Below are 27,052 nucleotides of genomic sequence, written 5' to 3'. Positions count from 1 at the left end.
AATAGAGTTCAATCTGTTTTGTCTGCAATAATTGTGATTTCTTATTGAAATCAGTGGAATTCATGTCACGCAGTGACTAAATTGCCTCACTTATTTCAGAATGACCAATGTAACACCGGATCCAAGTCTATAATCTTAAATCTAAACCATAAATGTTGAACAATTAAGAATAAGTAAAATTAAAGCTGTTGGTGATAAACTTTAGCAGTACTCAAACTATCATCAAACATCTTATGATTTCTTTCAATAAGACACAGATGGTGAGCTATTCAACCTTGAGTTCTAGCATGGTGGCTTAGAAGTAGCTTCTTAAAGCATTCACAGTGACACTTCCATAAATTCTGCAAAACCAGCCTGTTATTCCTAGTTGTTTTGAATTGATTACAACTTAGATGCCTGTTGCTTGTAGGTAGAATCAAAGCGATTTGCAGAGTCCCAGTTCCTATTTTCTGGGGGCAGATTACTCAAGCCATTACCTGCCCCTCCCTTCCACACAGCCTCCTGATAAGCTGCTCTGGAAGCAAGAGTGGATCACCTGGTGAGGTCGAGCCACAGCTATAGCCTTCAAGCAGCAGCAGCAGCAGCATTGCCATTTACCAGTAGGGGTGAGGCACGGCAGTGAGGTTGTGCTGCATGGGTACATCAGTGGAGTGGTTCCCTCTGACTTACTGGATGAGCCACCTGAATTTTGTCCAATGGGGAGTAGGCTGCAGGTAGAATCAATGGGATCTGGAGACACAGCTTTGAGTGAGCAGCAGTGCTTTGAGCTCACACTGAGGCCTTGCTGGACCCAGATCAAAATATTTTCAGTTGCAAACCAATGCATATTTACCTGTGATTAATTTCCATTAAGTGCAGACCCCCCCCCCCCGGGTACATGAGGTTTCTGAATACACACATTTTAAGATATGTGCGTATTTGCAGCTTTGTTTAGGAATATTTAGCAGCAATATTGCTCCCTTGCTTCTGTGGTTTGAAAATAAGTAAAAATTATGCAAGGCAGAGTTAGTCCCTGTTTTCTGGCAGTCTCCAGATTTGTTTTCAAGGAATAGGAATTTTGTTTGTTTGTTTCAACTCAACACTGTGCTAATTCAGAAGCAGGGTTTGCATATTTAAATACGCTTAACTCCTTTTTTCATTGTCTCTATGTCTTAGCTCCTCTGCAAACGGGGCCTTTCATCTCGGGTACATTTGGTAAGACTGCTTGCTCCTTTGGGAAAATGGGTTTAATGAATCATAAAATGCATGCTTTTACTTATAGCAAAGACTTCGTTTTTCCTCTTTCTAAGCAGAGGAAGCTCTGTGCAAAAACCTGCCAAGTAAATAATGCAATATGCTTAAGGTGGGCCCCTAGATGGCAGGATGGGACTATACAGTATACACACCCACACAGTGACAGTGTTATCTCAGAAAGCTTCCAGTATGTATTGGAAGCAAAATATTAATATATACTTCAGAAATAATATTGTTGGAATAGACTAGAAGATTAATCACAAATAATTAAAATTCTGTGACTTGCTATATTATCCTTGATATCGGGAGATGCTTCGTTTTTCATGTCTACTGATGATAGGTTGTTTATTCAGCCACAGGTTGTGCCCCGGTGCTCTTGGCAATGTGCTCAAAAAATTCACAAGACACTGATTACCTGGAAAGGTTGAAGAAAGATTTCACAAAATCTATTCTGCCATCTAGATCCCCATCGCCTTAAAGAAATTCTCATTTGTGCTGGCTTCAGCAATTCCATTCGTAGTATTATTTGCATAGCATACATGTGGTGATCTATCATTTAGGAAATAATCAGGGACACACCTGTTTAGCTTCAAACAATTACATTACTGAGTAGCTAGACTTGAGTTCCATCCACCTATCCCAATGGAACTTCTACACCACAGCACTATAACTTCTTTGAAACAATTATTGTTATGATCACCTCCCTCATTTATCAACTTCTTATACTACTGCTGTACTGAAAATTGTCTCTCATATTTTTTGTGAACCTTTCTCCAACAATGAATGAGAAAGGAAACTGTATTTGAAAATTATCAAAGGGGAAAGACAAGTTTGGTGAAATTCTCATGTGTGAGATGCAGGGTTTGTTGTTGTTGTTGTTGCTGCTGTGCTTACCTTATTTATGAGGTGGCTGAGGAATGTTTGTGGAATGTTCATTCTGCAGGTCATCTCACCAGTGGTCTGTAGTCTGCAGCCTTCCCAGGTGCTTTCACTTTAGTTAAATCCCAGGGGAAGACATCATGAGATAACCCCTCCCACTGGGCTTTTTCATATCAGGAAGTGGAGGCAGCTAGAGAGCCTGCAGAGTGCTAGAGTGTTTACTGTAAAGGAAAGCACACACAGCGCCCTTGACCACCCTGCAATAATAATAAGGGAATATCAAAGCCTGAGGAAGAAATGGGGAAGAAAAAGCCTCTTTTGCAGGGGAACAAAACCTTTAAAATATGCAGTAGTATTTCTTAACAAAGATCTGTGTACTTTTACAAACCCCTGATCCCAGGGTGATTATTACAAGACCAGGCAGGCTCATGTTAACTATTTAATAGGGATGGGTGAATCTGTCAATTTCAGTTTCTCTAATTTTCCAATCTTAAATTCAGTTCTCCACATTTACATATCTGTTTCTGGTTTTTTTAAAAAATAAAAAGTCCTCATTCACCAGTCCAATTTCTGAGGCTTTCAGGTGAGTCATGGTTTGTGTTACAAGACCACACAATGTAAGCATAGCAGTCTCTAGTACTGTACGTTGCTATTTAAGCAAACACAAGTATGAGTATTTCTCAGAAGTCTTTCTGAACATATTTCCAAAACAAACATGTTCCTTCATGAAGGGGAATTATGGTGCCCCTGAACAAACTAGTACTACAGCATAGATCAGGGGTCCCCAACATGGAATCTGTTAGTGGACATTTGCCCATAGAAGCTTTTCCTGGTGACTGCCACCAGGTGGCGCATTGGAAGATGGCCGACAATAACATCTCTCCGACCCATACGAGGTAATTAAGAGGCTGCTATGGGAAGTATGCAGTCTTCCTACCCCCCCAAGGAGATGGGGGGCTGCCTTGCCAGTGGTGTCCACAACGCACCCCCGGATTCGAGAGATGGGGGTGCCGGTCACTTGGCACGAGCCCTCAATGAGGTTGGCTCTTCCTGACGCCGGTTCCAATCAGTGTGTGCTGGTTCGCTTAAGCTCGGAATTATAATTGGAAACATATGATTGGAATGAAGCTAAAGCACATACATCAAGCAACACTAGGGAGATGAGACTGCTGACTAATGGATCTCTGTGACCGGAGTGACGGATGGATAAGTAAATCAGCTGATGAACCACCATTAAGAGACTGTATGTTTGGAATGAAGGGGGGGTGGAGGAAAAAACTTTTCTTTTCTTTGCACTATGTGATATTAATAACCCTCCACCCCAGAAAGAAATAAGATCGTTGCGTTTTACTAACCACAAGCAGGAATTCAAGAACTGTGTGGAGTGGATTATAGCTAAAGAGATGATTGGTAAACAATGAGAACGGAGGAAAATTTTATGACGCAGCTTAAAATGGCGTCTCGCTAAGACAGGCTTGCCTGAGAAAGAAAGACAGGGGGAGGAGAATCAGGACCATTGGAATGAGAAGGATGGTTGGAATGTGATCTTAACGTGACAGAGCCCTCCTGATATACTTGGCAAGCCTGAGAAAATTAAAGGACAGACCGAAGATTAATTTTTTATGGAAGCGTGGAATGGTGGCTGTCCCTGAGCGATATGATCTTTGGAGAGTACAAAACCCACACAGAGGATGCCTGTCTCTAATCTGCTTGTGAAGATTATCAGAGATCGCAAAGAAAGGAATATACGATAACAAGAAGATGAAGAAAGTAATAAAGGACTATCTGGATTGAACTGGATAGAACTGTTTAATTAAAGCAGCAATATAAGTGCTTGATGTATGGGTACCCCCAACAAAATTTAAAATTTGGCTGTATAATTTGGAACTAATGTGATTTGGATAATGTGATGTGATTGGCCTGTTAATAATTTTTTTTTTAAAAAAAGAAGCTTTTCCTGGTGACCATAGTGCCTCCCAATGATACCAGGCTTGAAAGAAGCATTCTGTTATAGCCAATAGAAAAGATTGTGGTGTGTGCTTAGTTACTTCTATGTGTGGTGACCATGACAATTTCTCTGGTTTGCAGATGTCACCATGGGTCAAAATGGTTGGCAACTGAAGCACACTTTTCCTGTTACTCTGCCCACTCTAAGCAATGTACCCATGTTTCACTGCTATGAAATGAATTGTAAGTTCAAAGCAACTTGTATCTGAGCATGGGTGTAGCCAAGGGGGCGGAGGGCTACAAACTAAATCAATAAAAATACATAGCAAGCTGAGGTTCTGCCCCCCACCGCAACAAAAGGCCTGCCCCCCTCCAACCAAAATCCTGGCCGTGCTCCTTGCATCCAAGTCTAAGTTTCAAGTCAAACATACAAACAAGTTGGCATTCCTAAACATACAGCTTGTAAATCAATCTTGCTCATTTACATTTTTCACCATGAAAGTGGTTAAACACTGCAAGCAGCCCTGGGATCACATTACCTCCACTACTTTAGCACCTAAAGTTGAAAAAAAATGCCATCACTAGAAGTCTTCCATACATATCCAAATCCTTTTCAAGGGACAAAAATTTACAGTTAATTAGCAAGGATTCTGCAATAGTGGGAATTTTGCAAAAGCGGAGGTGTGTTGTCTTCTACATTTATAGAATCAGTTGCTCCAATGCTATAGTAAGGCTTTGTTACAGAACCATGATAAAATCGCTGTGTCTTCACACACCAATTGCAATCCTGCAGGGGAATGAAGATAGCTGGCCAACAGGGGCTCCATATCCTCAGTCAGTATTGGCAGCTTTTCTAATTACTCCATTCCAGACACTCAATTATTTCTTGTATCTTCCTAATGTATCACCAGCTCTTTATTTATTCATGAACATTTTAATTAAGAAATCAAAGTCTATTTTTTTAAAAAAAATAGTGAGCAATATTTTTTGTCATATTCTATTTGTTGTAACACTCGATAAAATATGTCAGTGAATTGCTCATTGTCAGCTAATTGAATTCTAAAAGAATTATGCATGGTGTATGATATGGCAAACATCTACAGCTCCCAGAACACACATACCCAAATAAATAGTTCATTCCTGTAGGCAAAACCTTGTGGCAATCTCATTATTATATTGGACTTGCTTCTTAATTGTATATGTCACAATTGTTCACCTGAGCTCATGAGACGGCTACAAACTATCATAGCCTATTTGCGTAGGAACCCCAGTAAGTTCATATTCAACGTCCTACATTAGAGAATGATGTACAAGCCAGAAACTTCCTCTCATACCTTGGGATATATCCCATACATGCGACAGGTGTCAGAAACGGAACACACATGAACATTAGGACCTGGAAGTAACACACATCAAACAACAGTCTTTCAGGAAATGAATTAATCTTAAGTAGGAACTGATGGCAGACACTGAGGCCTACTCAAAGTATTAAAACTTTCATTTGCTTTTTCATGTGCCCTGAACTTGTGCTTTGCAAAGCACTTCATGAAACTGGCCGACCTTTGCCTACAAAATTCACTACTGGTTGGCATGTATGGTGAACTCCAGAGTAAGACTTTTCCATGAAACATGGTGGCACTTGTCTTAGCCATACTCAGCAAAAGCACAACTCACCTACCAGGCCATGTATGATCCAGCCCTAAGACTGAGATTCCTCCTGTCCAGGTCAGCCCAGGTACAATGTTCTTGCACTCTGCTTGAACCAAACGAAGCCAAATTATCACTTCAACCCAGAACTACCACCAAATGAAATGCATGTGAAATTGTTCAGAGAAATGTGTGGGAGTCAACACTACTTTTCAAGAGATCATGAAGCAGGTGGACCTCTTCAGGGTAGAGAGGGTAAAAGAAAAAGCCTAAGCAAGAATACTTTCCACCATCTTTTTTTGACTTACGGTTAAGAAGCAGGCTGGCATTGGTTGTGCCTAGTTTGTTGGCAGCGACACATGTGTAGTTTCCAAAATGATCCTCCGTCACATTGTTGAAATTTAAAAATGATCTTGAACTATAGCTTTTAATAGTAATCCCTTGTTGTCCATTGATCAGTCTAGAAGGGAGGAAAAGGGAAATATTCAATTAGAAGGCATAGGCAAATATATTTTGCATTTTTCTCTCATGTGGATGGAAAACAATAGTTTTTACCTGATTGGGATGGAGGAGTGAATGGGATAACATGGACAAGGAATGGCAGTGATGCCATATTGGGTATATGATGGTGTTTGCCACAGCAAAGGGCTTTCCATTTTTGCTCAAAAATAGATTAAAGGTACCTTTCCTTTCCCTACCAATTGACAGGGGACAAGCCCAGTTGTGAGTAGTGAAGGTGGTATGGGGGAAACGCCATAGGTAAATAGTCTGGAAAGAGATGCTCAGTTCAGGGAGCATTTTGTGGGCAATCAAGAGAAAAGCTGGCAAACGACTTAGGCCCAAGAGCTCTGAGTAAGGAAAGGCTCTTCTTGCTTTCCTTGGGCATTACAAAGGGAGTAGGGAATACTGGCACCAACAGGAGACAGGACAGGTCAAAGGGCTTCAGGTGAACTTGTATTCCAAAGCAAAGCAGGACTGATACCAATAGTCTTATGTTGTTACAGTTCATCAAGATGATGATTTGGAAATTAAGAACTCTCAGAAGCCCTTGTTGCAATGGATGTGTGTGTAAAGGAAGACTGGGATTGTATAGCTGCATTCAGCTAAATGCCTGCATACAGCCCACATGGACTCTTTGCATATGATCAGTAACCCTAAGAACCATTATAAGAGCCATGCAAGTCTATGGCAGCTTTGGGAACTGAACCCATATGTCCACCAAACATTTATCTGTTGATTCGTTTATGATGCTCTCAACACAAACCCCTGCGCCATCAGGAAAGTCTCCTGTTACCTGCTTGGTTTAGTTAAACTTTGTTCCATTTTACACACATCAATAGCACTTGCCCGAGCCCAAATGCTACTTCTGCATATGCAAAATGTTGCTCTCCTCTCCAAAGAACAGCATGTGTTTGCATATTATTTTAGACTGCACTGATTCCAGACATTTGGCTTGATCCCCTACAACAGCACTATTGCCAGTAGTGGTGCTAAGTTCTCTCTCCACCACTGCTCTTTTAAGCCCTTTCCTTTCCTCCCATTTCTTTTTATTCCTCCTACCGATAGCCATCCAAAATTGGTGTTCACCCATCAAAAAATCTTGAAATACACATCCAATATAACACCATTACTTCTTAAAAACAGACTTGGTAAATGCAGATGATCCACATCTTTTTTTGTCATCGACTACACATCATAACGGATTTTTGAACATCATAATGGCTTTTCCTTAGTTCTATGAATTGCTCACTTTTTCACACTAAATGAGCAGCTTATTAAAAGCAAAAGCACATTTAAGAAGGTCAGGAAGCAGCCAGGTACATTTTAATCCCAGCAGAAGTATATTAATCCCTGCACAGCAGTATATGGTATGTACTGCGACTAGACCTCAGCCTTATGTGTGTTTATTTAAAGGTAAGTCTCACAGCAGAGTTTTTTTTCATTCAAGCAAAGTGAATGTAGTATTGCATTCTCAAGAGATCGTACTCTCTCTTTTCATCAATAGCACATATATTATCCATAGAAAGCTCACTCGCCCCTTTCTGTTTTACTATAGGGAAATTTTGCAGATTCACTTCTTTAAAACGATAATCAAAGTTGCTCCTTCCTATCACTTGCTACGCAAAAGGGAAGCAGTATTTTCTTTAATGTAACTTTCTGCTTTAGTGACTGTGCTTATTTCTCCTCCCCCCCCTTTCCTATCCTTGCGGAAGATTGCTTGTATCGGACTGGAAATACAAATAAGTTTAGCAGGCAAGTAGCTCTCTAGAAAGGTGCCCCCAGTGCTGCAGAAAATTTTGTGTACAGAAAGCTGTGGACTGGAACAGAGAGGCCAATCTTCCACTCAACAGATCAATGCATAGCACGAGTGTCCAAAGTTTGGGTCTACATACTGAGGTGGAAGAGATTTCCAGCAAAGGAGAAAGCTTCATGTAACAGACATGCTGCTCCATCTTGGATTGATCGAGAAGATTTCCTTTACTCATTTATTAGTTCCACCCTGGACCTATTAGAAGAAGGGTGAACTCTATCAACTCAGTGATCCCTATTTCTCAGAAAGAAAAATAGAGGATTTTTTTTAATGAAAATTTTGTTTTTTAGACTTGAAAAGGACTGCCATTTTACCAAAAAAAGTCTGAATATTCTCTGCCAATTTCTCCCACAATGCCCTGAAATTACACTACATCCAATGCATTGTGGGAGATGCAAAATGGTGGTTGGATGGTCAATAGAAAAGTTCTGGTATGCTGCTTTCAGTGGCCACAAAATATTTGGGTGGGGGAAGAAAGAAGCTATGCCACAGTTAAAGAAACCACACCTGAGTCTTTTGGGCCTCCTCCCAACAAGCTGTTGGGTCAATTTTGCCACTTGTTGAGCAGTGTGAAGAATTTTGGTTGGCCAATTTCGCTCAGCTCTTTTTAAAGCCAAATTTAGGAAGACTCCATCAGTCAGAAAAGTGACATTTAGAGTCTTCATATGACCAAAGGTTGAGACTTCTTGGCATAGGAATTTCCAGAAATAGATGAAGGAGCAATTGGTAAACACTCTGGATAATTTGAAAAATATTTTTCTCTTGGACTCATTTATTTTCAGGACATATGTAACCACATTCAGAAGTTGGATAGGCATAGTTAAATGTGAAAATACTTAGCTATGCTTGATTACTCGGGGAATTGCTTATATTTCATCCTGAAAGCAGAACTCTTGCCTATATCAACAAGTTACCATTTAATTTTGATATATTGAGGTAGCACATCATAAATCTGGGAGAGAGGTACAATTCCCTCCCCAGCATTCAGCCTCAAAATACATATCTATCATTATTAATAGTATAGCTGCATATTGATGATTTAATATTTTACATTACATTAATGCTCCTATTTTTTATTTAATCAGTACACAGCCCTGCATATAAAATAGCATTTGGTTTAGTCATCTCAAAGCAGTAGACAACACACTAGTAGGAAACAAATAGTTCTTTTCAAAACCCTGAAGCATGAGTTATTGCTGCATTGAGCAAGCATGAATGTTTAGGAATTATAGGTTTGAATAATTATCTCTAGAAACCTCACCTTTGTTTAATCTACTTTTTTCTAAGTGATTTACTTTGAGAATTCAACTTCACTTGCGTAATTTTCAAGTGTTTGAAGCTGTTTAATTCATTTTGACAAAAAGGGATGGAAACTCTCAGTTTCTTTTCACTACTGTGGTACAGCAGCAAACCAAGAGAAAATAAATATATTAACAAGTTTTCCGAAGTCTAAAATCAATTCATATTAAGATGATTCATTCACGAATGCTGAAGTGTAAATTAAGCATTCAGAAGTACTTAAGAGCAAGCAATGAGTAATGATGAGACAAACATAATTGTGAATATTGAATACTGATGCTACTTGATTAGGCTCTATTATATTTTTATTTTGCAAAAGTTTTATATACTGCTTATTCAAAAAATCTTAAGCTGCTTACATAAAATAGTATAATATTCATTAAAATAGTGATAAAAACAGCTTTTAAAACAGTAGACTTTATTATTATTATTATTATTATTATTATTATTATTATTATTATTACTACCACTGCCCATCTGGCTGGGCTTCTCCAGCCACTCGGGGGGCTCCAATACAAAAACATAATAAAACGTCAAACATTAAAAGCTTCCCGATACAAGGCTGCCTTGTTTGAAAATGCTACTGATTAAGGGCTAATTGCTTCTAAGGGCTAATTAACATAGAAGCACTAGAAATACGTATCCAGTATCACTGGAATTATCACAGGGAATTTAAGGCTGATTTACTCCATATCATAGAATTGAGCTACACCGTATTGAGACTATGGTTTACTTAAGTTTTCTCCCTGACATGCTACTTTCTTTTTTACATTCAATGAGCTTTCTAAAGACATGGAATTCAGATATGAACCTTCTTCAGCCAGCTGCAGTCTGGTGGTAAAATCCAAATTTAAGTTTGCTGAGTCTGTTTTAATGCATACTTTTTGGTCACCTCAAGGTCACGAGGTACTCACAGGGAATTTTGAAACCTGCCTTCTCCTGCATCCCCACTGTACCCAGTGGAACATATCCCAATATAAAATTACCTAATTATACTTGATCAACCTCTAATTTAAAAGTGTATGTTTTCTATATGGAACACATGAGGAAGAAAATGCATAGAAAGTCAAACTCCCCTTTCTAAAATTCCATCCTTTATTTTTGGAATTTCAGATTATCTCCTCCCCCACCCCCAGAACACACACACATACCAGCCACTTTGCAGAGAGGAAAAACATAAGCAGGCAGCATTTATGTTCTGTGCATGTGCGTGTGTTATTTACACAGAGGAATTACGGCACTACAAGATTTAACTCGTCCTTCAGAGACAATGGGAAAGACCAAGCTGGAGAACAGCACGAATCAGCTTTAGCCCTGACAAATATCTATATTTAGGCTCATATTTGAATACATTAATGATATTATAATATATTAGACCATTATAACAGTTGTAGTCTTTATTAGGCTATTTGAAATGTACATTTTGCTTGTTTCATGGGTTTTAATGGAAATAATATTTTAGATTCAAGCTTTTGTGTTGTCTCGTTCATGATGCCTAATTTGCAAGAAGAATATAGTTGTGCTTAACCAGATGCTGTGCTGATCATAAATATTCTATTTATGTAGAATGTCCAAGTATGCAAGTTGCTTTACAATCTTTCTCTTGGTAATCCTAACAGAGTCTAAGATAACTAACCTCTGTGGGTTCCTTTACCTGCATTACAGCAACACTCCACTGTGTACCAGATATCTATGATATTTGTGGTGGCATAATTGCATGATATCAGCAATGCAGGCAAGTGACTGACTGCTTCCTGTGAGGAGCCAAATTCAGATTCATTGCCCACATAATATATAGATCCTAGAGCGCATGTAAGAATGAAAGCAGGTTTGACAGTCAAACTTACTTCCTTTCACCTCTGAACCATTCAAAAGCTGGGGAAGGAACACCCGCACTTTCGCATCTTATGAATCCACTCCCTCCAAGCGTCACTCCACTCGATTTTATTTCCTGAATTGTTGGGGCAACTACAAGGAAACATAAACATTTGTTATTGAAAGTTGCACTCGTCACAAAGCCATGTAAAACATGTTGATCCGTGTTACATTTCATTTCCTTGTTGCTCAAGCGTATCATCCCAAAATAATTTAAATTGAAATAGTACTAATAATCTAAAACACTTCACATAGTCATGTTCTATTCACTGCCACTTCACCCTTCTACCTCACCATCCCAGAATGATGTCAGGTGAACAGCGCAAGCCCACCCTGCTGTCAAACACTGCTTAGATAAAGCCATAGCATTGGTCAGTCCAGCTCATCACTCTCTATTCTACCACTAAGCTATGGTCCTTCCACATAAGTGACTTAAACAAATTGCCGTATTTATGTGAATCTAATGCGCCATCGAATCTAGTGCACTCCTCAATTTTCAAAACCTTGAAACCAAAAAAGTAATTGCTGGCACGGTCAAATCTAATGACGTAATTTGCCCCCCAAAGGTGCAGTCGAGTGAATACAGCAGTGATGGCCAAATCTGGCCCTCCAGCTGTTTTGGGACTACAATTCCCATCATTCCTAGCTAACAGGACCAGTGGTCAGGGATGATGGGAATTGTAGTCCCAAAACAGCTGGGGGGCCAAGTTTGGCCATCGCTGGAATACAGTAAGCTCCACAATTCACTATGCTCATTTACTTGCAACAGTTAGAAAAAATGTTCTAAGATTTTTAAAATCCATGTTTAGGGAAATACATTTCCCAATGAATACCAGGAAGCATAAGCAATGACCATTCTCTCTCCCATAATTTATTTTATAATTTCTGTTTAAAATATAATGTATGTGTTCTGCAAAATACTATCTAAGCAGGACTCATCTTATAAATACAAATTCATTTTTCCAGGCTACATTCCCATTGATATAATGTTATTGTAGATGTGTGAACTTATGACTCCTCATCATTCTCTTTCTTCAATAATCACACCCATCCTTCTGCTTGTCATATAAAGAGGCTATAATCTTTTATGATACCAACTATTCCCAAAGAAGAAGAGCTGTGTTAAAGAGGGGATTTGTCAAAAAGCCTGGTCAGTGTCTCTATGGTTTTTATATGTCTAGTGGAACAACAGCAAGTAAATCACGTTCAGATTCTTTAAAGTATAAAAGTAGGAGGATTTTTAATGTGCCCAAATAATTCTTAGAAACATTGGAAGCTGGCATTAAGTGCTTTCCGCAATAGTCCAACATTACTATTGATTATCAATGGAAAGATACAAGCTACTGTGCCCCATGATATAGTTTGAAGGCACATGAGACCTCCGCCTTACTGAAGCTAAGCAGGTCTAGGTCTGGCCAGGGCTTGGATGGGTGACTGCCTGGAAAATACATGTTGGGTTCCATGGTGGAAGAAAGGCAAGATATAAATGGAATATTAAAAAACAAACAAACTGCTGAACCTGACCAAGTATTGCAGTGCGCATGTAACCAATTGATATGCCGGTAAGAGATATTTCCCTTTCAGGAGACACATAGAGCAACTTTGTTTATTGAATAGCCTGGAGACAACCCAAAATACACTTTGATAACCCAAGTGCTGTGTGCACAATTCAAGACTGCAAGATCTAACTACTTCTCTTTTCCAAAGTATCTAGTGAGCAGGGATGCCAACTTGCATAAAATATTGGGGGGGGGGGAGGTAATGTTAGGATATTTCCGTTCCACCTTAAAAGGAAGCAGGCTTTGTGAGTCACAGAGTCTGCGTATTTCCTGTTGACAGGAAGTTTATGTTTTTCTGTTGCTTTTGTTTCTCTCTCTCGGTGACTGAAACACTGAAGCAGGCAGTCATGTTTTTCTCTGTTCCGACTAACGCAGAATATACTCTTAAATAATGCTCTCCTGCGTGCATCTTTCGCTGTGCATTATCTGCTGATAAGAGCGTGCATCAGCCCTGGAATGTGGCAAGCTATTTCTGGAGCTCGTGTCGCTAATTGCTGATACTGCGTGTCTACGGGAGATCGATGGACGTCCGGAGGCGACGTGGGGCCATGATGGACTTTGTCTCCCTGGCAGTATCCCAACAGGTAAGCCCCGCCCCACATAATCGATCACATGATACAGCGCACACACACACACACACACACACACACACACCCCATTTGAATGGCAACACCCATCAACTTGGGGGGAGCAACCCCCTCAAATATTTTATGGGAGGGGGGAGGGACATTGGCCCTTAGAAGTTGGCTCCTATGCTAGTGAGTTTGAACAGCATAGACAGTGGGGTGTCGTGGTTAGAGTGCTGGACTAGGATGAGGGACACCCAAGTTCCAATCTCTGCTCAGCTACGAAGTTCATTGGCTGACCTTGTGCCACCCATCATCCGTCAACCAAATCTACTTTATAGGGTTGCTGTGAGGATAAAATAGAAAAGAAGGCACCTATGTAAGCCAAGCTTCTTAGAGGAAAGGCAGGAGGATATCAGTGTAATAACTAGATAAAGAAAAAGGTTTCCAAGACGCACTGATGACACAATATGAATAAACCATACACCCTAACGAAAGAATTTTAATTAGAAAGATATTGATGAATTTCATATAATGACTGATTCATGTGTTTATTTTTGAGGTAGTAAAGGATAACTTTCTCGCCCACCTACCATTTTACCATAGGTGCCATTTCTATTAAAAACAACAACAGCTCACAACAGCTCACACAGTGTGACGCGGCAGCTAAAAAAGCCAATGCAATTCTGGGCTGCATCAATAGGAGTATAGCATCTAGATCAAGGGAAGTAATAGTGCCACTGTATTCTGCTCTGGCCAGACCTCACCTGGAGTACTGTGTCCAGTTCTGGGCACCACAGTACAAGAAGGACACTGACAAACTGGAACGTGTCCAGAGGAGGGCAACCAAAATGGTCAAAGGCCTGGAAACGATGCTTTATGAGGAACGGCTAAGGGAGCTGGGCATGTTTAGCCTGGAGAAGAGGAGGTTAAGGGGTGATATGATAGCCATGTTCAAATATATAAAAGGATGTCACATAGAGGAGGGAGAAAAGTTGTTTTCTGCTGCTCCAGAGAAGCGGACACGGAGCAATGGATCCAAACTACAAGAAAGAAGATTCCACCTAAACATTAGGAAGAACTTTCTGACAGTAAGAGCTGTTCGACAGTGGAATTTACTGCCAAGGAGTGTGGTGGAGTCTCCTTCTTTGGAGGTCTTTAAGCAGAGGCTTGACAACCATATGTCAGGAGTGCTCTGATGGTGTTTCCTGCTTGGTAGGGGGTTGGACTCGATGGCCCTTGTGGTCTCTTCCAACTCTATGATTCTATGATTCTATGAAAACTAATTGCAGGATATATCTTCATATAACTACCATTTTCTGTTTGCTTTCGAAGTTTTAGGCCCTAAAACAGTTCTCTCCAAAAAGGAATATGCTTGTCCTGAAATCATTCAAGAATCAATAAGCTGCTGCAGAAAATTCAAAGTCTATTTTCCTCCATTATGCAGTCACACATCTCCATGTCCCCTTGAAATTATTTAATAAAGAAAACAACGCCTTTTCATTTCTCAGCCTACAGAATAGGAATGATGTTGATCAGTGCATTTATTTTAATATAAATTCAATAACACATTTTTCTCATTTGAATAACTATATAGCATTTATAGCACACCTACTCCCCATTCACAGCACCTTAAATCCAAGGGTATGTGTTTGCCATTCTTACAAAAGTGAGCAATAATTAAGACTATGGCGATGATGGTGCAAAAGACCACATAAGAGCTCTTATATTTCTAATAATTGGAGGGTATTTACTTATTTATTTGCAGAAGTAAGTGGGCAGGCAGGTTCAGAAGACGTGCTGCAACTCACGGCAGTTTCCTGTTTCACATGACTTCTGAAAGTACAGGCACTCCTTTTCACCTCACCATCCTAGGTCTTAATCATGAAATATCCAACATGATCTTGCAAAATAGCAGAATGCACTTCCAGTAAAGCACGTAGAGCAGTGCTGGAGAAATGATGCTGGAGCAGTGGACCATGGTTAAGTTCTCAAGAATCACCTGATGTATAAATGTCCTCACCATAATCAGATTGTTTTTGGGGAAGGTTTTGGGGAATGGTGAAAGGATGGGGCATCAATTTCAGGCCAGACATTTTCACTGGGAGTTTTTAGTGGAGCTACTTCATAGCCCAGTATTTTCTAGCTTTTTGCAGATTTTTTTTTTTTAAAAAAGAACAACATGTGAAGCCTAGTTTTGGAAAGGGAAAAATGTTTTCAGGCTTCCTGTAGCATTTTGAAGAGAAAAGTTCATGTGGTTCATAAATAGATCTATTTTCAAAATGTGGTTGAAATGACTAGAATTTTATGATGCAGAACTGTTTGCAGGCTTGCAAGAGCTAATATTGACTATTTACTTTAATGGAGAGTCATCAAAGACTCGCATACCAGTGTATAAATGACTTTAGGAGTGTAGCTAAATTCCTGGCTAGATTATTGGTAATGTTACTAGGCTAGCAATCTGAAACCCCTGTAGCTTCCACTGATGTGTAAGACTTAGAATAATTCTGGAGGAAATTACACCTGAGAATATCTGCTGCTTTGTGGTTATTTTTTGTTTGTTGGTTTCATTAAGACCCTTAAAAAATAGTGCTAGAAAAGTTCCAGTTACAACACAACTCTCTCTCCTTACTTTAAGAAATAGTTCTTTTGGGTGTCTTGTATGAACCACAGATATATACCACTCCCCTTCTTTTGCTGAAATTTGTATTGCCAAGTCCCCCACCATGAAACAGAGCTCCTGTTTCTCTGGAAAAAAGTACAAGAGAAGCAAAAATATCATGGATTTCCCACCACTGCTTTTGTATGCTGGAAAAAGCATCACTTCTGAGGCAGCTGCCAAAGGCCAAACAAGCAGTGCCCCAGGTGCAGGCTGCTTAAATGGCCAGGGAGCAGACCTGAGGTTATTTGCATCCCCCAGCACAGGCAAGCCCCAGCCTGCATCCCCATTAGCCAAAACAGGATGCAGGCCAGAATCCGGCTCCTGATAGATGGCTGGGGCTTGTGCACCCTGGTTCCCTTGTCAAGGCCCCACTGGAGCCTCTGCCATCCTGCAACGCTAGCGCACCAAAAGCGGTGAGTGGACTTGCTGGAAAACTGGACAGTCCATGCTGAAGCAATGAGTCATTCTGAGAGGGGGGTGGGGAACAAGAACATACAAATGATGTAGGTTGACTAGGTAGTGGTTAGACCACTTCCAGTTGTTCTGTATAAATCAGAAGCATAGAAAAATAAAGTTGGGTGCACTGTGCCCAAGACCTTCTGGTGGCTGTTAACTAGCACTGTGGATGAAATAGTGTCTTGTGGCACCTCGCAATGGGTGGTCCTTTGGGTCAACAATTTCAGCGGCTTCCTGTGCAATGCCAAAATTTGACGCCCCCTGCCTCTCATGTTCTATTCTAAATAATAGGTGTGGCGTGCCCAAGGCTCTGCACCCAGTGTGACCAAACTGGTCATGCTCTTCTAAATTTGCATCTGACCCAGCAGCTAAGTTGCCAGGATGGAGGCACATAATTCCACAGTGCTGTTTTCTTAGACCGACCATGCAAGTACGAGCAGAACCACCATAAAACATTGCCTCCAAATCCCAACCCACAAAGAAAGGAGGATAACATGGTCAATGGTATCAAAGGTTGCTGGGAGATCCAGGAGCAGCAACAGGGTCACACTATCCTTGTCTGTTCCAGAAGTTTGTTCACCTTCTGAAAAGTTCGGAAACCAAGGTGTGGCTTCCGATTGGTTCCCGACAATAGTGGAAGCCACGCTGCATGTTAGGCTTCCCCAAAAAAGTTCAAAAACCAGAACACTCACTTCCAGTTTTCGATCATTCGGGAGCTGGAACATTTGACTCCCAAGGCATTTGGGAGCCGAGGTATGACTATAGTTGCCAAGTACCTCAGGGTCCAGGGAGGGCTTTTAAAAATAGGAATGAGCTTTCCACCACCTCCCTCAAGATGGTGGGGCCAACCCACTCACACAAATATGCATTAACAACAATATGAACCCACCTAGTGAGCTGCCCACCCAACTTGCACAAACAAGCCGGGATGTGCAAGGCTCAAGCGGGCTAAGAGAACCTCACCTCTCTACTCCCAATTGCTCCACAAGAAGTGGCTTTTCCTCATTTAAATGGGCCACTGGGTTACCTCACCTTTTTATGCCCCACCCTTTTAACTTGGCTTGACTCAATGCAGGTTACAGATAAAAACCAGAACCACTAAAAACATAGAAAAACCAGTCAGTAAGATACAATTAAACACTGACAGACTTTAAACTGCATACATATATAAAATCTGTTTAAAACATATAACTAATCACAATAAAAACAGCATGGCACCAACCCTTTCATTAAAAGCAGTCAGTTCCCAAAAGCCTGTTGGAAAAAGAAAGTTTTCACTTGCTGGCAGAAGGGCAGCAAGGAGGGAGCTGGTGTAGCTTCTCTAGGGAGGGAGTTCCAGAGTCTGGGAGCAGCCACCAAGAAGTCCTTCTCCCGTCTCCCTACCCAGCATGCCCGTGGGGGTGGCAGGGCTGTGAGAAAGGACTCCCCCAAATATGTCAAAACCCAAGCAGGTTCATATGAGGGAATGCAGTCTTTCTGATAGCTTGGACCTAAGTCATGTAGGGCTTTGCCAGCACTTTGAATTGTACACATTTATTTGCGATGTGTAGTTTAGACTTCAGAGCCACCAATAGCACACCTAGAAAACCTGTGAAAACTGCTTGGATTCACTCCTAGACCAAAGCCATTATATTATTATTGTTAGAATATATCTGCACTAAGCCAGGAGGAACCAGACCTTTAAATATGCTGGCAAAAAAATGATTTAAACTCTACTAAATCCAAGTAGCAATTATAATCCTTCTAATGTTCTTAGCAAATTTCCTGTGAGGCCATTAGAAATATTCTAATTGATATTAATATTCTTCTCTGGAAACAAATACAGTAAGTAATACTACATCATTCCAAGCAATTTTTTTACCAGCCAATCAGACTTTGTTAAAGCTAGCTATTTATTATTGTTAATTATTGAAACTGTAGCAGCACTCAATAACGTTTTATGTCAAATAAGATGTTTTTATTTGGATATTATTAATATAGCTTCAGTTCCACAAGAAAGCTATATTGCACTGTCATAATTTTCTTTTTGAAGATAAACAAATCATGATGAAATCAGTCATTAATCAAATATACATTTTAAAATTTGATGTCTTGGCAGTGCAGAAAACAATGACTACAAAGAGATCAAGAAAAAGAAGGAGTCAGGAAGATTTTTTTAAAAATAGATGGCTTTAAAAGTTTGTTCTATACAATAGGAAAGGAGAAGGAAAATGTGGTAAACCAAAATATATACAGATAGAGCACTAGAGTTTTCCTTTATGATTCTGTTACCCTTCCCAGTCATTTGCAGTGCAGAAATACACAGGTATTGTACTTGGACCAAATGTAACAGGACACTGGAGTTGCTTGAATATGATACTTGCAGGATTCCACCCCACTCCCCACTCTTTCTAAACTGTCTGGTACAGGGCATGAAAATATGATCAGAGCAGGGCTTGGGAGAGGGATCAACCCGTTTACCTTCACAGTTTTCCAGGTTGAAACCAGCCCATCTATCAAAGCTGCTGTTTCCCCAGTGTAGGGTAACATGCCCCTGTTTGCAGCTTTGGGTGACATTTTAGTTGAGCAAATTGTGCAGGAGGAACAACTTTAAAACAGCCTTCCCTAGTCATAGAATCATAGAATTGTAGAGTTGGAAGGAACCCAAGGGTCATCTAGTCCAGCCCCTGCAATGCAGGAATCTCAGCTAAAGGATCTAAAGCAGTGGTTCCAAATTAGGGGTCTGGGGACCCCTGGGAGTCTGCAGAATGCACCCAGGGGGTCCCTTGCCTCCCACCCAACTATTTTTTTTCATTTTTGCTTGGTAATATCACAAGTTTTATGGTCTGTTTTAGCGCCATGCAATTTTTCAATATATTGGCCAAAACTGGATTTCAAATCACCCCACAATAACAATTTTGACCCGGCAATACGCAGCAATATATCGCTCTTTGAGCGAGAGAGAGCAAGGCAGCCAATTTCAAGGCACCACTGATATCACTTGATGGTCTCAGCTGATAACGCTGCTGATCTGAGCTGCCTTCCCTCACACTGAGGGAGACCAGGGCAGATGATCGCCCTCACTTCAAGGCACTGTGGCACTACCCTCTCCTGGCACTGAGGCAGAGCAACTGTTCTCAGTCAGCAGTAAAAGCAGCAGCAGCCACAGTGGACATGCATTTTCGCTGGCTGCCCCACTGGTGGGGGGCTTGATGTACACCCCATCCCCTCCCACTTAAAACATGCAGTGGAGGTGACTTTGCCTCCTCCCCCCCCCCATGTGATTTCCGCAGCTGCTCCTTAGCTCATCCACATGCCTGATCTCCAATTTCAGACACTGTGATATATCGGAATATCATGATGTTTAGCTGCTGATTTATCACAATGTCGAAAGCCAGCCCTAGTCTGTTTTTCAGTATACCTAAAATCTTTTGCTTATTAGGGGCTACCCCACATTTTGTTTGAAAAATTGCTTTGCAGAGGTAACTATCATAGAGTTATGTTCAAAAGTAGGGGGTCCATGGCTCGGCTTTTGAAAAACAGGGTTTTTTCACTAATTAGCTAATTTGGAACCACTGATCTAAAGCCATAGCTGTCAACGTTTCCCTTTTTTAAAGGGAAATTCCCCTAGTCCGAATTGGATTCCTCACAAGAAAAGGGAAAAGTTGACAGCTATGTCTAAAGCATCCATTACAGATGACCATCCAACCTCTGCTTAAAAACCTCCAAGGAAGGAGAGTCCATCACCTCCCAAGGGAGACTGTTCCACTGTTGGACAGCTCTTACTGTCAGAAAGTTTTTCCGTATCTTTAGTCGGAATTTCCATTCTTGTAACTTGAAGTGCTGTGGTCTTTCCCCAATTCGCCACCCCCTTTCCATAGCTACAGGGATTCAATAATCAATCCTCAATATAATTTGTAGCGGCACCCTTAGTGGCAATCAGCCTGCAATGCCTTTTATACAATGAGATGCACATGAATATCAAAAAGGGACACACATATCCCCTTCCCTTCCATTTTTGCTTCAAAGCCTGTTGCAGGTTGGCCTGAAGCCTGCTTTTCAGTGTAGGAAGGGACTGAGGGGTTCCCAGGGGTGGCACTAAAGAGGTTAGGTGCTGAGCAAATGCTAAGGAGTTTCTTCAGACTTCATTGTGGTCCTCTTCCATCAGTTCCTGATAGTGAGATACAATGAAAGTTACTGGGAGTGTTAGCAGCTTCTAGTTATACTTTACATTTATTGTGGGGAAATTAGCCATGTGTAACCCAGGCTGTGATTGTTCTTGAAGTTCCAAGAGACATACAACAAATCATGCGCAGAACTGCTGGACACTTTCCTTTGTTCCTCGTTTTACATATGCTTATCTCAGCAGCTAATTGTTCCCCCTTACTGGGTCAGCCTAGGACATTATTCTGCCAGAGGCAGAGGACAAGATAGCATCCCTCCCAGAGCGGGTGTTATTGGCTCACCTTAATAACCATTTTAGTTGCTCTTTTCCATACATTCTTTGGAGCCACAAACTGCTTTGCAAAATGGGGTACATAAAGTATTGCTTACATGGCCACATCATGCATGTATACAATGGCATTCTGAATTCATCACATTTAAGAACAGGAAAAGAGCCCTGCTGGATCAGACCAAGTACGCATCTAATCCAGCAGCACATTGCTCTCCAGTTGCCAATAAGATGCCTATATGAAGATGGCAAGCAGGACCTTAGTATAAGAACACTCTCCCCATGTGCATATTGTGTAGGACATGAGAGGCATTACATAGTCATTATAACTAGTGGCCACTGATGGCCATTTTCTGATTCATCTTCCATGAATTTGTCCAACTCCCTTTTAATAACACCCAAATTGGTGGCAACCACTTCATCCTAAGGTGGTGAATGCCATAGTTTAAGTATTTATTATGCCTTAGGGTCTGATCTAAATTTCAGAGTTCAGCCTTCTTCTAAGGCTCCTATACAGCATCTTAAAAAGCAGACACATCACCTTGTTGACAAAGGTCCGTATAGTTAAAGCCATGGTTTTCCCAGTAGTGATGTATGGAAATGAGAGCTGGACCATAAAGAAGGCTGATCGCCGAAGAATTGATGCTTTTGAATTATGGTGCTGGAGGAGACTCTTGAGAGTCCCATGGACTGCAAGAATATCAAACGTATCCATTCTTAAGTAAATCAGCCCTGAGTGCTCACTGGAAGGACAGATCCTGAAGCTGAGGCTCCAGTACTTTGGCTACCTGATGAGAAGAGAAGACTCCCTGGAAAAGACCCTGATGTTGGGAAAGATTGAGGGCACAAGGAGAAGGGGACGACAGAAGATGAGATGGTTGGACAGTGTTCTCGAAGCTACAAACATGAGCTTGACCAAACTGTGGGAGGCAGTGGAAGACAGGCGTGCCGGTCCATGGGGTCACGACGAGTCGGACACGACTAAATGACTAAACAACAACATCATCAAGGCTCCTACACATATGCTCCATGAATCTCAGGATCCAAGTGCTCAGGAGACCTTGTTTATATTTCATCCTTTCTCCAAACAGCTCAGGGCACACGCCCAGACTGATCCCATTGTATCTTCCCAATTGCCCTCTTATGTATGTTAAGCTGAGAAACAGTGAGTTGTCCATGAGAGATTAATAGTGGATAGCAAGTGTTGGTGTAGTGGTTAAGAGCGGTAGACTCGTAATCTGGTGAACCGGGTTCGCATCTCCGCTCCTCCACATGCAGCTGCTGGGTGACCTTGGGCTAGTCACACTTCTCTGAAGTCTCTCAGCCCCACTCACCTCACAGAGTGTTTGTTGTGGGGGAGGAAGGAGGAAGGAGAATGTTGGCCGCTTTGAGACTCCATAGAGTAGTGATAAAGTGGGATATCAAATCCAAACTCTTCTCTTCTTCTATCCAGTCCAAGTTCCCGTCACTATGTTTCGATAGCCTTATACCTGGCAAAATGTCTATATGCACAGCTACATTCTGCTTGCTGAGAACTCCAGGCATACACTGGAGCACTTGTGGAACTTTGCATCCGGGCCTGTAGCCAATGAGGAACACGGAAGTCTTGTTGCTTAATGAGCTGTCTATAAGAACGTCAATAGCCTAAAGAGGGCCAACCCAGAAAACTTCACAAAGAAATGTGAAGATCCAAAAAACCCCCCCATTAACTTCTTTCTATTCTATAGCAAGTTTAATCTTTTAACATTTTAATGAGCTTTGAAACCTTTTTATGTTCATGCTTTTGAGGGTTTATTTAGCGACACATTAGCACAACAAATGAGAGCATTTCTTTCAGCAAATATGTACAATTTCTTTGTCCAGGAATCTCTTTTGGCATCTGCTTTGCATGGCCTCCTCTTCTTCTATTCTTCACAACTCACAGCTATGTTAAAGGGCTAAAGAGCCTCACTAGAAGTGAAACTGTCTCTCTCATTCCAACTGTATATTAGGTAGAGTAGTGCTAAATTTTGTTCCCATCCCAAATGTTTGAGTTCTGTTCTGTTTTAAATATGCAGGTAATGAAAGTGTAGATAAAGCTGTGCAGGAGGTATATTGGCATTCAGATGGATGCAAAAAATATGCAAAAAAATCCTTCTTCTATCTGCACCAGGTTTCATCTTTTAACATTTTAATGAGCTTTGGGACTTTTATGCATATTAGTTATGTTGCCCTAATTACTCATTATAATTCTAATGTGCATTTTTATATTTAATTACAATGCTTATAAAGATTTGATATGGACAGTAAATTATTATAACTAGCATGTGCATAATGATTATGAGCTGAATTTATTAACTTTTACGCTAGCATTCAACAGTGCTAACTTTCAATTTCACCTTTGTGATTAACCACATTGTCTGATTAAACAAACATTTTGTGGTATTAATTGTAAAGTCATAAAGCAATACGGCTTTATTTAGCAAGATTTGGACCCTGTTTTTTATTTGTGCTTTTCATTTTCATTTTGTTGAGGTTGTTCTTTTAGCAATTTGCTTGTCAATGTGCTGAAACAAAGATTATTTTCTTTTAAATGATCTTTCTAATAAGTGGAGAAACAAGAATGGGTGAGATCCAATGTAGCATTAGAACAAGACGTTGGAGAGTTGGCATTGTTGAACATACTGTGGTGCACAAGCTAAACTGTAACCACATATCATCATCATCATCGATGCCCAACATCCTTCACAAGTGTAAAATGCCTACTAGGTGTGACAGTTACATTCCCATTTATAGAATTCATGTTGTACAAGTGGACTGGCATGATTGGATATTGCCCAATGATTCTGGAATGCCTGGAACTTACTCTAGTTGAAAATTATTTGCCTCATTGCACATATATTATTTGTTTCTCTCTGTGTCTGTGTCTTTTTCATATCTACTTTGTGTCCATTTGCCCATCACTTTGTCCCTCAGTGATAGCTGGGAGTCTTGAGGAGGGTTTTTCTTGGATTGGTCATCTTCCTTCCTTCCTTCCTTCCTTCCTTCCTTCCTTCCTTCCTTCCTTCCTTCCTTCCATAGCTCTTATTGCATGGGATTTCAGCCACAATGATAAGATCTTTGCTTTAGATATCTGTATAATTTGGGGAGAAATAGCTCTTTCAAGCAGCTCATACACATTTCCTCCAATTACCGGTAGTCCTCATAATATGATGATGAAACAGAGGCACAATTATTCCTTCTAACAGATTATCAGTGTTTTTAATTATGCATAATTTAGATAATTTCAGATTCTTATAAAATATGAATTTCCCACAGGTACGCCTAATGGATTGTTATAACTGCTTATAAAAATTGCTTATAAAATCAGTGATACACATTAAGTGGCTCCCGGTTTCCAAATATGCCAGCAGCAGATGAGGATTATACTGAAAGATACAATTTATTAGGGCATGATCCATCCACCCATAATTAAATACTGCTCAGTCCCATTGATTCCTGTAGAAGAAACGAAGGCAAAAATTGCCCAATGGGGCACAAACGTTTTATTGTGTCATGATCTCAATGTATTGTAATTGCAATATTGAAAATTTGGAACTCCTCCCCCAACCTGCCTGAAGCAAGTTAATGGAAAATATGGTTCTTTTTAGTGGAAAGGAAGGATGCAAACATTAGGCCTGTTTATTTTATTAAATATATTTTGAAGGGGGTAAATAAAATGATCATAATGAAGACAAGGCTTTAAGATTTGTAGTTTCATCAAGATGCAACCCCAATCGTGTTATGTTATGCCATGTTAGCAAATGCTGTAATTTGATATAGTGTCAAGTCATGGAAAGGAGAGTAATATGAGTTGTCAAAAATCATGCCTTAATGTAGGGCTGATCATGGGCTATATCAGTAATATTCAGACTTCTGGCTATAAAGAACCCTTGTCCTCTGCTGAAAATCCTTCACATTTACCATGTGTATGGAGGAAGATTGTAGATAATGTGCTAGGGCACATATGAGGCATTAGCCACGCTGGCTGAATCTCACTGCTGCTGTCCTGATTGAACTAAGAGGGCAATCTAGAACATTCCCAACATCAAAGGGAAAGCTCATAACAGCTGTCCCTAGTTGTGTCCCTTCAGGAATTGAAGTCCTTCCATTTGTGGAAAAGTTTCTGATCCACCGGAGGCCCCTGCTAATGGAAGAGGAGGGGCAATATTCACCAATTCTGCCTCTCCCTTGCAGTTTCCTGAACCCCTCTAATCTGTTCAAGAATATCAGCCCGAGAAAACAATGAAAAGTGGAATCAAGCCTTCAGAAATAGTAAACAAAATATGCTTGCCCACATCTAGTGTTAGCAGAGGCATTTGTTAGATCAGTGGTAGCCAATGGGCTCCAGATGTTGGACAATAGTTCCCACCAACCCCAACTGGAAGTTCTGGAAGGCACCATGTTAGTGATTCCTGTATTAAATCAAATATTATTCTGCGAATTTATTGACTCTTTAAACTTATGGAAAAGCACCATTGTATACAACCTGGTATCTTGATATAATATTTCGTTATATTTGTATACTGTTTAAGGACACAGACAATGCTTGTTAAATGCTATGCTGCCATCCCAATGGTTACTTTCCCTGCCATCCGTTTCCCTCCGTGTTAATTGTGTGCCAGTGCAAGTTCTCTAATGGGTCTGTCTGGTATGGAAATCAAACACCAGACAGCCAATCATCCCTACCACCTGTACTTATTGTGCAGACTATCTGTCTTAAGAAGAAGCTGAATGTGTTCATTGATGGGAGACTATATAATAAGCCATTTTCTTTACAACATGCATTACAGAATGACCCTATCCACTTTGCAAATTAACTGAACAAAGAACTCATTAAAGAGTTTGTTCTTAGTCCCATGCATTTAGAGATGAACTTCCACAGGCTTTTTTTTTTAAAAAAAAGGAATGTAGAGAACAAACTTATATTAAGTATTAAATTATGATTGCAATAAAGAACACAAAAACAAGTTGCACTAATTATATTTGTTGTTTCAGTTCTTTGTACATATTTTGCAGGTGTTTTCCTTGTCCATTTTTTATTTAAATGTGTTTGGTTAGTTTCACCATTTCTGCAAGTGCCCATTTTTTTCTTCAAATAATAACAGAAGCAGGATTCTTGACAGTAATTTCCCAGCAATAATGTCACAACTCAGCAAAATGGGAGTGTTGCCAAAGTCTGAACTATAATTGATGAAAGTTGTGATGGGAAAAATGAAACTTTCTTCTTCAGGAACATTATGAGCTGTATTCAAGTATTCCGCAGTGCTAGTGGAAGTCAGCACAATGATTCCTGCTAGTACAACAAGACCCCCTTCTCCTGCTCCCTCCCCAAATCTGGAGTGGAGAGAGATCAGGCAAACAGGAATGCTTGTGCTGATGGAACATTGTCCTTATAACTACAATAAAAACAACCCCTATTTCTTCCTCATACTATTTGATGATTAATATTGTGTAGCCATGGGTCCACACAGAAGGCAGGACTCTATTCGAAGGACTGTCACAGGTCAGTCCTCTATTTGAAAGACTGATCAGTCCAAATCCATTGTGAAGATAAAGAATAATAAGACGGGAGAGCTGGGACCTTGATATTGCCAATCAACAATCTGCAGTTGGGCAGCAGAAACAGCACAGAGGCCTGCATCTGTATCTGTATCCATTCTGACTGTATCTTGCTAACCAGATACCAAATAGTAGCAAGTAGTGGGCAGGTAACTGAACACCAAATGGACTATTGAGCTACCTGATTCAGCATGGTCATCATTCTGCTTTTAGACAGGGTTCCTCCATCAACTTATAAGTATGTGGCTGAGAACAAAATGGGCAGCGGGGGCTTTTCTTGGGATTGCAGATGTTCTAAAAGAAAAGCTTATTTATTAAATATATTTTATAAAAATACTTATATCCCACTTTTTTATTCCCAAGGTGAGGCTCCCAAGTCAGGTAACAAACCACACACACACACACACACACACACACAATGAAGCAACAAAATGAAACAAAGCCAAAAACCCCTTATGAAAGCCAGCACCAAAATAATAATAACCAACATCCTTTTGGAACAAAACGGACTTCACAAGATGTTAAAATGTCAGTTGATAAGGCAACAAGCATACATTCCCAGATAGAGAGATCTACAGCGAAGGCACCACAGTTTAAGAAGGCCCC

The 27,052-nt window shown here is 40.5% G+C and overlaps 1 protein-coding gene across 3 annotated transcripts in view; it reads right to left on the bottom strand.

The window, feature by feature from the left end:
- Positions 1 to 27,052, bottom strand: part of NEGR1 (neuronal growth regulator 1) — a 474,712-nt gene that overhangs the window by 89,474 nt on the left and 358,186 nt on the right. For all 3 annotated transcript variants that reach the window (XM_082227304.1, XM_082227303.1, XM_082227305.1), the window contains exons 5-6: positions 11,164 to 11,284; positions 6,015 to 6,166 (exon numbers count right to left, since the gene is read on the bottom strand). In XM_082227304.1, the coding sequence (XP_082083430.1) occupies positions 6,015 to 6,166; positions 11,164 to 11,284 (273 nt within the window). The remainder of the gene's footprint in view (positions 1 to 6,014; positions 6,167 to 11,163; positions 11,285 to 27,052) is intronic.

Source organism: Podarcis vaucheri (assembly GCF_965113315.1).
Source record: "Podarcis vaucheri genome assembly, chromosome: 6".
Lineage (NCBI taxonomy): Eukaryota > Metazoa > Chordata > Lepidosauria > Squamata > Lacertidae > Podarcis > Podarcis vaucheri.
This window is presented reverse-complemented; position numbering and strand designations above follow the sequence as displayed.